The sequence below is a fragment of the Oncorhynchus mykiss genome, chromosome 5 (genome assembly GCF_013265735.2).
Source record: "Oncorhynchus mykiss isolate Arlee chromosome 5, USDA_OmykA_1.1, whole genome shotgun sequence".
NCBI classification, from domain to species: domain Eukaryota; kingdom Metazoa; phylum Chordata; class Actinopteri; order Salmoniformes; family Salmonidae; genus Oncorhynchus; species Oncorhynchus mykiss.
The window spans coordinates 21199891-21215396 of NC_048569.1; the positions used below are offsets into that span (position 1 = coordinate 21199891).

Genomic DNA, 15506 nt, shown 5'->3' on the forward strand with positions numbered 1-15506 from the left:
TGCCCAGCTCTAACATGCGCGCGTACACACACACACACACACACACACACACACACACACACACACACACACAGCCTCCCCCAATCCCCTCTCGTTAACTCACTCTTCTCGCAAAAGGGGGGCTGTGTGCTCCAGGTGAGATCTAGCTGACAGGTCAGAGTCTCTCGTCCAACCAGGTCATAGCCGGGGTCACACTGGTAGGTGATGCGAGCACCCCGCACCAGGGCAGTATGGGACGTGGTCTTCCAGCCATTCTGGATCTCCGGGAGGTCCGGGCACGAGTCGTTACGGGACACCTCTGTTACCATGGAGACACACAGACACATGGAACTTTCATTTATAAACGCTTCTAGTAATTTATATAAAATGTATTTTGTTTGTGTGTGAGTCCGAGTGCAGTGCGTGTGTGTGTGTATGTTTGTGTGTGTATACAGTATTCCAGTGCGTTTCTGTGTAACTGGTCCACTGGGATGAGCAAGTCAGGGTTCTTGGTTCAATTATTAATTTATATTGACTGGCTTTCTCATTTATCTAGCTAGCTATCCTCTACTGTGCCTTCACACAAACACTGCACACGGACACACACACACGGACATACACATACACACACACACAAAATAACAAAGGAGAAGTAAGGATGTCTTTCTGATTTTCTCACTGGGGAAAGAAGTGATTTTGGTCCTCACAAGGAGAGTAAAACAAGGAACATTTTGCCGGGTCTCCACAAGGAAAAACGGCATTTTGAGCTTAGGGGTTAGGTTTAGGGTTAGAATTAGGGTCTTGGGTTTTGGTTAAGGAAAATAGGATTTTGAATGGGAATCAATTGTTAGTAAAACAAACATTTATGTGTGTGTGTGTGTACGGATGTGTAAAGTGTACATGTAGAATGACTGAGCGTGCATAATTTATATGCATAATGTGATTTTATGTTTTTGTTTCCTTCTGTGAACGAGAAGTGCATTCCAAGTAATTGTGTGTGTGTGTGTATCTGTAAAGGATGGTGAGACAAATAGAATGTGATTGAATAAGGAGAGAGAGAGAAAGAGAGAGAAAGAGAAAGAGAGAGAGAGAAAGAGAGAAAGAGAGAGAGAAAGAGAGAAAGAGAGAGAGAAAGAGAGAAATAAAGAGAGAGAGAGAGAGAAAGAGAGAGAAAGAAAGAGAGAGAGTTCCGGAGTTCCAAATTGAGCAGCTGCTGAAAAATGAGCTCCTGTATATATTGAGATTTAAATGTTTTTTTAGAGTGAAGTACATCGAAAAAATCAAAAGACAACTGCAAGACTCAATAGAAGACAAAACAAACAACAAACCAAAAAGACAGGCTTTTGAAAAAGTAACTATTTTTCATAAAATTGTACAGTTATCTTAGCTAGCTGAATTGCCAGCTGAATTGTTTACCTGTTGCTAAGCAGTTGCTAGGGACTCTCCTGGAAGAAGCTAGCTAGCTTACAAAGAATAACAAAAAAAGATCTAGTTGACAGAAGAAAGGAAGACAAAATAAGGACAACATAAGGACAGAAGAAAAAGGAAAAGAAAACAGGACAAGAAAGTGAAACAGTCCTCTGAAGAAACAAGAGACCATAATACAAGAAACAGCACTTCTATTGCAACATTGTAGCCAACATCACCAGCGTTGCTATGGAAATTGTTTACCCACCAGACATCCAAACAGAGAAAGCTAAGAAAAGTTTCAAAGGTTTGTTGATGGGACAGAACCATGAATGCCTGTTTGCAGATCTTACCAGTTACAAAACAAGAGCAAATTTAATCTTTAATACCAATCGAGGGAACATATGGAAAAAGGTTATTTGCAACCATTTCCCTTTCTCAAAAAAGAGAGGCATCAGCCAAGGATGTCAGATCAGCATTTTTGAAGAAGCTGACCAGAGCAACACATATCAAACAGTAAACTTATATAATAATGGAACTGTATTGATACAAGGCAATAATTCAAGCCTCCAGGCTTTTGAGAATAGGTTTGCTACCCTAAAAGCAGACGCTGACATCATCTCAGAAACTGAGGAAAAAGTAAAGGAGGGAGATGGAGAAAAGCAGACCCCAATGGTCTCTGTGACCCAGCAGGAAGCCCTCAATGTCCCTTTACCTACCTCACCTGCAGCAGACAGAGTCAAGGACATGTCAATTTCAATAAGAACACCTGCTATGCAACGTTTCCACAACACCCTCTCTCTAGTCGAAGCAGAGGTCATAGAACTCAGAGAGAACAAGCTTCAAGAGGAGTACACTGTCCAGAAACTAAAAGAAGAGATGAAACAGTTCAGGGAGGAGAGCAGAGCATGTATTGCTAAATTAGAAAGCAGAATGGACAAGCTGAGTCAGACAAATGATGACCTCAGAGACCATCTGAGCACAACAAGAAAGGAGCTCGAACAAAAAGAGAGATACATTGACACCCTCAACCAGCAGAGAGTCATTGTGTCCTCTGCATCTAGAGAACATGTCCACCAGCTTGGTACAACACAAGCAGAACCTGAGACCAGCATGGCCTCCACCACACAGCCTGATGACACTGCACCAGCCTATCAGTCTGCTCCAGCCCAGGTCAACCTACCAGCCTCTCAGTCTGCTCCAGCCCAGGTCAACCTACCAGCCTCTCAGTCTGCTCCAGCCCAGGTCAACCTACCAGCCTCTCAGTCTGCTCCAGCCCAGGTCAACCTACCAGCCTCTCAGTCTGCTCCAGCCCAGGTCAACCTACCAGCCTCCCAGTCTGCTCCAGCCCAGGTCGGAATACCAGCCTCCCAGTCTGCTCCAGCCCAGGTCAACCTACCAGCCTCCCAGTTTGCTCCAGCCCAGGTCAGAATACCAGCCTCCCAGTCTGCTCCACCCAGACAATCACCCACAACTGCAATCCTAATTGATTCAAATGGGAAGTTCTTAGTCCAGGAAAGATTATTCCCTAGACACCAGGTGTATAAGTTCTGGTGTCCTACAACTGAGAGTGCAATGCAGCTACTCAGTCAGAACAGGATTGACACCCCTGACAACATCATCATCCACACTGGCACAAACGACCTTCATGCCAAAGGTGAAAATGTATCTGGGGCAGTGAGAAGAGTGGCAGAACGGGCACAGGCTATGTTCCCAACAACCAATATAGTTGTGTCCACAGTCCTACCAAGAAAAGACTTCCCAGGAAAGTTGATCGACAAAATAAATCAACAGATCACTGTGGACTGTGCCTCACTGCTCAACGTCAGAACGGCTCACCACCCCACTCTGACATGTCAACACTTATATGATAATATACATCTTGATCAGGACAGTATCAGAACCTTTGCCAAGGACTTAAAAGATGCAACACTTGGCAGGGACCCACACACCCATCACCCCAGCTACAGAGGTCCCCCGCCCCACCTTCTGAAACAACAGTACCTCCACCATCCCGAGGAGAAAAGAGCCAGACATGGCTTATTACAGCACAGCACTACTAGACCAGGCCCAACACAGCACATATTTACCAGACCAGACCCGCCTCAGGACAGCACAACTAGACCCGTCCCATCACAACACAGCTCTACTAGACCTGGCCCATCACAACACAGCTCTACTAGACCCGGCCCATCACAACACAGCTCTACTAGACCCGGCCCATCACAACACAGCTCTACTAGACCCGGCCCATCACAACACAGCTCTACTAGACCTGGCCCATCACAACACAGCTCTACTAGACCTGGCCCATCACAACACAGCTCTACCAGACCAGACCCATCACAAAACAGCTCTGACCACTACTCCAGGGTCGGTTAGAACACTGCCCTTCAGGGAAGTAGACCACATGATGCAGTCCACACCATGTATCAGTCAGATCGTCAGCCTACATATGCTGAGGTAACCTCTGGCAGAAGACCCCTAGAACAATCAGAGATAGGAGAGGTGCGCCAACTACTGCAACTAATATGCAGACTACTGAGCTAGACAGTCCCTTTAATTCACACACGGGCACACACACACACACACACACAAACACACAGGGTTGCAGATTGCATTGTACTTATTTTATGTGCAATCTTATTCCATTCTTATTAATTTGTTTACAAACATTCTTAAATGTATTGACACCGGTATTATAATAATTATTATATGTAATGGTGTGTGTGTGTGTGTGTGCGCGTGTGTGTGTATGTATGTGTGTATATGTGTATGTGCATGTATGTGTATATATATATATGTATATGTGTATATATGTATGTGTATATATATATATATATATGTATGTGTATGTGTGTGTATGTATATTGTATGTATGTGTGTGTGTGTGTGTGTGTGTGTGTGTGTGTGTGTGTGTGTGTGTGTGTGTGTGTGTGTGTGTGTGTGTGTGTGTGTGTGTATGTATATGTGTGTATGTATGTGTGTATGAATATGTGTGTATGTATGTGTATATATATATATATATATATATAAGTATATACAGTGCCTTGCGAAAGTATTCTGCCCCCTTGAACTTTGCGACCTTTTGCCACATTTCAGGCTTCAAACATAAAGATATAAAACTGTATTTTTTTGTGAAGAATCAACAACAAGTGGGACACAATCATGAAGTGGAACGACATTTATTGGATATTTCAAACTTTTTTAACAAATCAAAAACTGAAAAATTGGGCGTGCAAAATTATTCAGCCCCCTTAAGTTAATACTTTGTAGCGCCACCTTTTGCTGCGATTACAGCTGTAAGTCGCTTGGGGTATGTCTCTATCAGTTTTGCACATCGAGAGACTGACATTTTTTCCCATTCCTCCTTGCAAAACAGCTCGAGCTCAGTGAGGTTGGATGGAGAGCATTTGTGAACAACAGTTTTCAGTTCTTTCCACAGATTCTCGATTGGATTCAGGTCTGGACTTTAACTTGGCCATTCTAACACCTGGATATGTTTATTTTTGAACCATTCCATTGTAGATTTTGCTTTATGTTTTGGATCATTGTCTTGTTGGAAGACAAATCTCCGTCCCAGTCTCAGGTCTTTTGCAGACTCCTTCCAGAATGGTCCTGTATTTGGCTCCATCCATCTTCCCATCAATTTTAACCATCTTCCCTGTCCCTGCTGAAGAAAAGCAGGCCCAAACCATGATGCTGCCACCACCATGTTTGACAGTGGGGATGGTGTGTTCAGCTGTGTTGCTTTTACGCCAAACATAACGTTTTGCATTGTTGCCAAAAAGTTCAATTTTGGTTTCATCTGACCAGAGCACCTTCTTCCACATGTTTGGTGTGTCTCGCAGGTGGCTTGTGGCAAACTTTAAACAACACTTTTTATGGATATCTTTAAGAAATGGCTTTCTTCTTGCCACTCTTCCATAAAGGCCAGGTTTGTGCAATATACGACTGATTGTTGTCCTATGGACAGAGTCTCCCACCTCAGCTGTAGATCTCTGCAGTTCATCCAGAGTGATCATGGGCCTCTTGGCTGCATCTCTGATCAGTCTTCTCCTTGTATGAGCTGAAAGTTTAGAGGGACGGCCAGGTCTTGGTAGATTTGCAGTGGTCTGATACTCCTTCCATTTCAATATTATCGCTTGCACAGTGCTCCTTGGGATGTTTAAAGCTTGGAAAATCTTTTTGTATCCAAATCAGGCTTTAAACTTCTTCACAACAGTATCTCGGACCTGCCTGGTGTGTTCCTTATTCTTCATGATGCTCTCTGCGCTTTTAACGGACCTCTGAGACTATCACAGTGCAGGTGCATTTATACGGAGACTTGATTACACACAGGTGGATTGTATTTATCATCATTAGTCATTTAGGTCAACATTGGATCATTCAGAGATCCTCACTGAACTTCTGGAGAGAGTTTGCTGCACTGAAAATAAAGGGGCTGAATAATTTTTCACGCCCAATTTTTCAGTTTTTGATTTGTTAAAAAAGTTTGAAATATCCAATAAATGTTGTTCCACTTCATGATTGTGTCCCACTTGTTGTTGATTCTTCACAAAAAAATACAGTTTTATATCTTTATGTTTGAAGCCTGAAATGTGGCAAAAGGTCGCAAAGTTCAAGTGTGCCGAATACTTTCACAAGGCACTGTATGTATGTATGTATGTATGTATGTATGTATATATAGTATTTTTTTTTCCTTTTTTTTTTCGATGTACTTTACTCAAACCAGTGAATATCCCTTATTATAAATGAGATCATTAACTATCAGCTCTTGGAATATCCAGGGCCTATACTCTTCACATTTTGGTTATAAAACAACAAGAAATGGAATCATCATTTGGCATAAGCAGGACTTAGCACTGATTGAAATGAAAAAAGGTACCACTCACATTTGGCTAAAACTGAACAAAGGCACAATCTATAGTGACAATGATGTATACATATGTGCAGCTTATGCTCCTCCTTCAGATTCATCATATTATGATGATCAGTTTTTTGACAATCTCCAGACAGAAATCATTACATTTCAGGCGCAAGGTAAAGTGCTTCTTTGTGGAGATTTCAATGCAAGAACAGGTTCTGAGCCTGACTACACTGATGCGGGAGGTAACCACCACATATTTGGACACCCCTCCTTGTACAGTAGCCCTATTATAAATAATAGAAACAGTCCTGACCAAATACTGAACAAAAATGGAAAAGAGTTAGTACATCTCTGTCGAGCCTTAGGCCTGTACATGCTTCATGGTAGAATCAGAGGGGACTCTTTAGGTCAGTTTACTTACTGCTCAGCTCTTGGGACAAGTGTAGTCGATTATGCCATCACTGACATTGACCCCTCCTCCATTAGTGCATTCACTGTCAGACCACAGACACCATTGTCAGATCACAGTCAGATCAACGTGTTTCTGAAGAAATTAACCGGCAATATTAATTCAAAAAAACAGCCCAATAAACTCTACAACATAAACCAATCGTACAGATGGGCTCCAAACAGTGCAGAGACATTCATTGAAACATTGAACTCAAATGAAATGATGAACTCTATACAGTTTTTCAATAACTCACAGTACCAAAACAATAAAGATGGTGTCAATTCAGCTACCCAAAACATCAACTGCATATTCCAAAAAGCAGCATCAAAAGCAAATTTGAGAAAACCAAAGCAATGCAACATCAGAAGCAAAAATCAAAATGTTTCTGACAAATGGTTTGATAATGAATGTAAAACAATTAGAAAACACCTAAGACAAATGTCAAACAAAAAACATAAGCAGCAAAACAACCCAGAGCTACGATATGAATACTTTGAAACTCTGAAACAGTATAAACAAACACTGAAATGCAAGAAATTGAATTATACCAACAAGACACTTTATGAAATTGAAAACGCAATTGACCAAAATCAGTTCTGGGACATGTGGAACAATTTAAGCACAACAAAGCCACAAGAATTAGCCATACAAGATGTAGGAATTTGGAAAACTTATTTTGATAATCTATACAAAAACATCCCACAAAAAGACTTACAACAGAACCAATTAGAAATTAAAGAAACATTGAACATCCTTGAATCAGTCATTAAAAACAACCAAAATCCATTAGATTACCCAATAACACAACAAGAACTAAATGAAAAGCTAAAATCTATTAAATCAAAGAAGGCTTGTGGTGTAGACAACATCAGAAATGAAATGCTGAAAAACAGCACACCTGAGTTGCAAAATGCTGTGCTTAAATTGTTCAACATGGTGTTAACTTCTGGCTGCTTCCCTGATGTCTGGAACCAGGGGCTCATCTCCCCTATCCACAAAAATGGAGACAAATCAGACCCCAATAATTACAGGGGAATTTGCGTAAACAGTAACTTGGGAAAGATTTTCTGTAGCATTTTGAATTCAAGAATTCAAACCTTTCTTCAAGAAAAAAATGTAATAAGTAAATGTAAAATTGGCTTTCTTCCTAACCATCGCACTACTGACCACCTTACACACACTAATTAATAAACACGTCCACCAAAAAAAAGAGGGCAAAATCTTTGCTTGCTTTATTGACTTTAAAAAATCATTTGATTCGATTTGGCACGAAGGGCTATTCTACAAAATTCTACAAAGTGGACTTGGTGGTAAGGTGTATGACTTAATAAAATGTATGTACACAGAAAACAAGTGTGCAATAAAAATCAAAAACCAAAGAACAGAATTTTTTTCACAATGTCGAGGTGTGAGACAAGGCTGCAATTTGAGTCCAAATCTTTTCAACATTTATATCAATGAATTAGCAGACATGTTGGACCAATCTCCAGCCCCAGGACTCACACTATTTGACACAGAGGTGAAATACCTGCTATATGCTGATGACTTGGTACTTCTATCAACAACCAAAGAAGGTCTTCAACAAAACATTAATATTCTGGAGCAATATTGCCATAATTGGGCCCTGGCAGTAAATTTCCAAAAAACTAAAATCATGATTTTCCAAAAAAAACCCAGGTGTCAGAAACACAAATGTAAATTCACCCTGAACAACACCTTAATTGAACACACAAAAAATTACACCTACCTTGGTCTGACCATATCTGCATCGGGAAACTTTAATATGGGAGTGAAGGCACTCAAAGAAAAAGCCAGCAGAGCAATGTATGCAATAAAAATGAAATTATTCAAAATCAACATCCCAATTAGAATTTGGACTAAAATATTTGACAGTGTAATCCTACCAATAGCACTTTATGGAAGTGAGGTTTGGGGGCCACTCAATAAACTGGATTTTAAAATGTGGGACAAACATCCAATTGAAGCCCTACATGCAGAATTCTGTCGGAAAATCCTACAAGTCCAGAGAAATACACCAACTAATGCATGTAGGGCAGAATTGGGCCGCTTTCCAGTAATAATGAAAATACAGAAAAGATCATTAAAATGTTGGCTACATCTAAATTCAAGTCCAAATTCGAGTCTGCAATTTAAAGCACTTCAAACCCAAGAGCTGAGCCCAGAAACGAGCCCTCTCAGTCAGCTGGTGTTGGACCTCACCAACCAAGCTGACACCAGCACTGCTTCAAAAGAAAGAATTCCAATAAGCAAAATCATGAACCAATCAAAGGAATCATATTTACAATACTGGAAAAACGAAACAAAATCCCAAAGCCGACTAAATTGCTATCTGACCCTAAACAGAGAATATGAATTGGCTGATTATCTCTACTCTGTCAGAGATATGAAGCAGAGACAGATCCTTACCAAGTACAGGCTGAGTGACCACCGATTGACAATAGAAACCGGCAGACATAAAAAGACATGGCTACCCAAAGAGGAGCGTGTATGTGGTCACTGCATGACAGGGGAGGTAGAGACAGAGATGCACTTTCTCCTTTACTGTGATAAATATGCCTCACAAAGAGATTCATTATTCACAGAAATGACTACATATATTCCACATTTTTACAAATTGAACCCAGAGGAAAAATTAAGATTACTCATGGGCGAAGGAGCAATGGCTCCTCTTGCAGCCAAATATGTATTTTCCTGCCATAGCCTGAGGGACACTGAATAATAACATCTGCATAGTAAACAGTAACTTACTTATTATTACTATTATTGTTATTACTATAATTATTAATGTTTACTGTAGACTGTTACCATTTTATTGTTATTATTTTTGTATTTAATTTTGTATTATTATTTACTACCATTTTATATTATTATTTGCTATCATTTATAATTTTGTTACAATGTATATTGTATACATTGTTGCTTTGGCAATATTGACACAATGTTTTTCATGCCAATAAAGCAGCTTGAATTTGAATTTGAAAGAAAGAGAGAGAAAGAAAGAGAGAGAGAGAGAGAGAAAGAAAGAGAGAAAGAGAGAGAGAAAGAGAGAGAGAGAGAGAGAGAGAGAGAGAGAGAGAGAGAGAAATAAAGAAAGAGAGAGAGAGAGAGAGAGAGAACAAAGTGAAGGAAGAGAGAAGGGTAGACGAGACAGAAAAAGAGAGTCTGGGACATTACACTGCTCTTTCATTTCCTCATCCTCCTCTTCATCTCTCTCTGTCCCTTTTTCACTCTCTGACTCTGTTTCAACTCGGCTGCAAAATAGGCTATATCCCATTCAGCTATACTTCCAATATTGGCTACCATCTCTCGTAAATGAATCTTGTCCCTCACTTTCTCCTTTCTTTCTTTACTTCCTTCCCTCCCTTCCCTCTCCATCATCGCCTCTTACCCATGTAGTTGATGATGAAGCCCTCTCCCTTGCCGAAGACAAGGCCGGCAGGGTCGGAGTGGAAGGTCACGGTGAGGTCAGGGGTTGTGGACTGTATCTTGAAGGGCCCAGCCCCACCCACGTACTGGCCCAGAATATGGGGGGTGACCTCATCACCATCCATGATGGTCAACATGTCACTGTCACTTAGGTTCAAACTGGAGAGAGAGAGAGAGAGAGTGTTGTTGAATCACTTACCAATTCTGACAGATGTTCTAAATGTTTTTTTGTCCCAGAGTAAATTATATGAGTGCATATGGTATCAGCTCTATGTGGCTGACTCAGTGTGAGGTAATGGCGTAAGAGTCTACAGGCTGGATTAATCAAATGGAATGCTGGGAGCTGATGACCTCAGAGGCTGGCTAATGAGTAACATCTGGCTAGTGTAACAACCTCTTACCATCATTATTCTGACAGGTGGTTGGTGTGTGTGTGTGTGTGTGTGCGCGTCTGTCTGTATATTTGTGTGTGAGTGTGTGTATATCACTCACAGCTGTACGTTGAGCAGCACGCGCTTGTCCTCCTCTACATGTATCCTCCAGCTGCAGTCCTCTCCCTCTCCATACCACTCTGGCCAGTTAGGAGACAGGATAACACCCACTGGACCTGCCAGCTCCCCCCCACACAGAGCTGGAGATGGAGAAGGGGAAAGGGAGAGAGCGGAGGGGAGAGAGAAAAGGTGAGGAGAGGGTGAGGGAGGAAGGGGGGAGGGGAGAAAGAAGGGGGAGAGTGATGAGTTATCCCAATTAAACAGTGTCTCAGTAACACTGTGATATCAGAACTCTCTCAACACACACACACACACGGGTGCGCACAACCACACAGACACACACTCCGATCTCCCTCCCACACACACCTTTGCAGAGTGGTTCCGTGTCGTTCCAGTAGGGGTCTCTGGCATTGATACACTCTATGACGGGCGGCCCCTGCTCCAGAGAGTGACCAGGATCACAGCTGAACTGCACCACAGCTCCAACCCCATAAACCTGGTCAGTGGTGCTGAAGTTACCATTCTGCAGGTAGGGCTCATAACAGTGCCCACGCTCAAAAGCTGCAGAGGGGGAGGAAAGAAAAGGAGAGGGGGAGGACAGGAGGATGAGAGAGCTGAGGTTAGACAGAAAGGTTATGAAGGTTATGAAATACTGTGTTTATACATGTGTGTGTATGTGTGTGTGCTTTTACCCTCATAACGGATGTTGAAGCCTGTATTGTGGTTAGGTTGGTCTGTGATGAACTGAACCCTGACTGCTGGACCCTCACTGATCACCCCTTCAAATGGTATTGGACCACCCCGCCCAGAGTCAAACAGCACCACAGACCCAGCATCCAGACCGCTCCATAACACAAGTCTGGGGGGAGAAATGTAAATGCATTATAGCACAACTCACAACTCGCTCTCTCTCTCTCTCTCTCTCTCGCTCTCTTTCTCTCTCTCACCTGTCAGTGGGTTCGAGGGCCAGTCTCTCCAGGTGCAGGTGTAGTCTCTGTGCAGTGGGGGCCTCCAGGGACCAGGAGCAGGAGCGGTCATGGGTGGCAGTGGGACCCAGGCGGGGAGAGGGGGACAAGATTCTCCCTACTGTAGCATTTTTCACTGACCCTCCACACAGCGCTATGGAGGAACAGGTGTGATGGTGATGATTAGGGTTGATGTGTCTCCCCAGCTCTGCAGCTGGGCAAGTTGTTGCTCCAGGCTGCAGCAAAGCATTGAGATGTGGGTGTGTGTGTTCCTGTGCGTGCGTGTGTCTCCCTCTCCTCCCTACCTCTACAGCTTGGCTCCTTGCTACTCCAGACAGGCAGAGATGTGTTGAGACAGGTGAGTGCCACTGCCCCCTGCAGGTGGTAGCCCATTTGGCAGTGGAAGCGGGCAGTGCCCCCTGGCAGCAAGTCCAGCACGGACACCTCCCCAAAGTGAGGCCTCCTCGGCAGGGCACAGCTCAGACGGAATACTGCCAGGGGGAGAGGGGGAGGGAGAAGGGGATAGTGTGAAAGATAGAAGGTAAAATAAGAGAGAAGAGCGAGAGAGAGAGATTTCCATTCTCTATGCGTTTATCTCAAAGCGCTTATCTTATTTTCACCTTAGTCTATTTTATGCTAATCTATTCAATAGTTGGCTTCCTGGTCTAATTTGATCTGAGATGACTACTACTCTCTCCTCTTCTATCATATCACCTCTCCCTTCTGCTAAATCCTTCTCCCTCCTGTCTCCTGATTCTGCCTCGTCGACCCTACTCTCCTCCCTTACAGCATCCTATGACTCGCATTGTCCTCTTTCCTCCCAGCCGGCTTGGCCCTCCTGTCCTGCTCCGTGGCGGAGTGACTCATTGTGAGCTTACAGAACAGGGCTGCGGGCAGCTGAGCGAAAATGGAGGAAAACTAAACTTCAGGAGGACCTATCATCCTTTCACTCCCTCCTCTCTGCCTTCTCTTCCTCTGTATCTGCTACTAAATCCACTTTCTACCACTCTAAATATCAAGCTTCAGCCTCTAATCATAGGAAACTTTTTTACACCTTCCCCTCCCTCCTTAATCCTCCAACCCTCCCTCTCTGTGGACGACTTTGTCAACTACTTTGAAAAAAGTTCACGACATCCGCTACTTATTTACTCAGCCTATTGAGTCCACTGGTCTCACTCACAAAGAACTCCCATATGCCTCTTTCTCCCCTCTCTCTCCAGATGAAATCCTGTGACTAGTGAGGTCTGGCCGCTCAACAACCTGCCTGCCCATTTGACCCCATCCCCTCCTCCCTTCTCCAGACCATCGCTGGAGACATTTTCCCATCCCTCATCGACTCCTAACTGACCACTGGCTGCATCACCTCTGACTTCAAAATGTCCCGAGTCGCTCCCCTCCTCAAGAAACCAACACTCGACTAATCTGAAGTCAAAAACTATAGACTATTATCCCTTCTTTCTTTTCTTTCCAAAACACTCGCGGGTGCTGTCTCTGATCAACTTATATCTCTGATATCATTATCTCTCTCAGAACGATCTTCTTAACCCTAACCAGTCAGGCTTCAAGACAGGTCACTCAACCGGGACTGCTTTTCTCTGGTCACGGAGGCTCTTCTCACTGCCAAAGCTGACTTCTCTCCTCATCGTCCTGCCTTCGACAGCATGAACCATCAGATCTTCCTCTCCAGCCTCTCAGGGCTGGGCGTCTCAGGCTCTGCCTCCTCTCCTGCCTCTCAGGGAAGGGCGTCTCAGACTCTGCTTCCTCTCCAGCCTCTCAGGGCTGGGCGTCTCATGCTCTGCCTCCTCTCCTGCCTCTCAGGGCTGGGCGTCTCAGGCTCTGCCTCCTTTCCAACCTCTCAGGGCTGGGCGTCTCAGGCTCTGCCTCCTCTCCAGCCTCTCAGGGCTGGGCGTCTCAGACTCTGCCTCTTCTCCTGTCTCTCAGGGCTGGGCGTCTCAGGCTCTGCCTCCTCTCCAGCCTCTCAGGGCTGGGCGTCTCAGGCTCTGCCTCCTCTCCAGCCTCTCAGGGCTGGGCGTCTCAGGCTCTGCCTCTTCTCCTGTCTCTCAGGGCTGGGCGTCTAAGGCTCTGCCTCCTCTCCAGCCTCTCAGGGCTGGGCAATCTTGGACTGCATCCTACATGGCAGGCTGCTCCTACCAGGTGACGTGGAAAGGATCTGTGTCTGCACCACATTTTCTCACTACTGGTGTCCCCCAGGGCTCGGTTCTAGAATCTCTCCTCGTCTCTCTAAACACCAAGTTACTAGGCTCTGTCATATCCTCACATGGTCACTCCTATCATTGCTATGCAGATAATATAGATAACTACTTTCTCCTTCCCCCCTTCTGACACCCAGGTGGCGACATGCATCTTCTGCGTGCCTGGCAGATATCTCAACTTGTATGTTGGCCCACCACCTCAAGCTCAACAAGAAGGAGCTACTCTTCCTCCCTGGGAAGGCCTGCCCGCTCAAAGACCTCTCTATCACGGTTGACAACTCCACATTGTCACCCTCCCAGAGTACAAAGAACCTTGGTGTGACCCTGAACAACACCTGTCGTTCTCTGCAAACATCAAAGCAGTGACCCACTGCTGCAGGTTCATGCTCTACAACATCCTTAGCGTACACCCTTACCTCACACAGGAAGCGGCGCAGGTCCTAATCCAGGCTCTTGTCCTCTCCTGTCTGGACTACTGCAACTCGCTATTGGCTGGGTTCCCCTCTTGTGCCATCAAACCCCTGCAACTTATCCAGAACGCTGCAGCCCGCCTGGTTTTCAACCTTCCCAAGTTCTCTCATGTCACCCCGCTCACATCCACTACAAGACCATGGTGCTTACCTATGTCACAGCAAGAGGAACTGCCCCTCCCTACCTTCAGGCTATGCTCAAACCTTGCAACCCGAGCACTCCGTTCTGCCATCTCAGGTCTCTTAACCCACCCACCACTACGGGTGGGCATCTCCCGCTCAGCCCAGAGGCTGTCTTCTCAGTCCTGGCATCCCAATGGTGGAATCAGCTTACCCCTGAAGCTAGGATAGTAGAGCCCCTGCCCATTTTCCGAAAACATCTGAAACAGTATCTTAAATAATCCTCCGCCTCCCCTCGACACCCCCCCCCCCCCCCCCACACCCCCAAATAAAATAAAATAAAATAAAAACCTGAACCCCCATCCCCCCCACACACACCTTCAAGCTCGGACTCTACTGCATGTACTTTCTATACCTGTGATATGTGGTTGTCCTACCTATCTATTTTTACAATGAATGCACTAACTGTAAATTGCTTTGGATAAGAGCGCCTGCTAAATGACTCAATTAAAAAAAAACTGAATAGGCCAGACTCATGGATATATTTTTTTATTTTTTTATTTTACCTTTATTTAACCAGGCAAGTCAGTTAAGAACAAATTCTTATTTTCAATGACGGCCTGGGAACAGTGGGTTAACTGCCTGTTCAGGGGCAGAACGACAGATTTGTACCTTGTCAGCTCGGGGGTTTGAACTCGCAACCTTCCGGTTACTAGTCCAACGCTCTAACCACTAGGCTACCCTGGACAGGCCAGACTAATGGATATATGACTGGACAGGCCAGACTAATGGATATATGACTGGACAGGCCAGACTAATGGATATATGACTGGACAGGCCAGACTAATGGATATATGACTGGATAGGCCAGAATAACAGAGAGAGGAGAGGACAGGCCAGGTGAAAGGCAAGTAGTTTGCGATGTTAACTCCATCTATCCATTCCTGTCCTATCTGAACTGACACAGACAGTACACCAGTGTGAGATGACAGAGGAAGACATTACAGGTGACACACACACACACACACACACACACACACACACACACACACACACACACACACACACACACACACACACACACACACACAGC

The 15506-nt window shown here is 44.4% G+C and overlaps 1 protein-coding gene across 1 annotated transcript in view; it reads right to left on the minus strand.

Moving 5' to 3' along the window:
• The window catches only part of LOC110522821 (seizure 6-like protein), an 88097-nt gene that overhangs the window by 16204 nt on the left and 56387 nt on the right, over nt 1-15506 (minus strand). Inside the window, exons 5-11 of the mRNA XM_036977028.1 lie at nt 11916-12101; nt 11593-11764; nt 11338-11504; nt 11012-11206; nt 10647-10785; nt 10117-10313; nt 104-298 (exon numbers count right to left, since the gene is read on the minus strand). Coding sequence (XP_036832923.1) covers nt 104-298; nt 10117-10313; nt 10647-10785; nt 11012-11206; nt 11338-11504; nt 11593-11764; nt 11916-12101 — 1251 coding nt within the window. The remainder of the gene's footprint in view (nt 1-103; nt 299-10116; nt 10314-10646; nt 10786-11011; nt 11207-11337; nt 11505-11592; nt 11765-11915; nt 12102-15506) is intronic.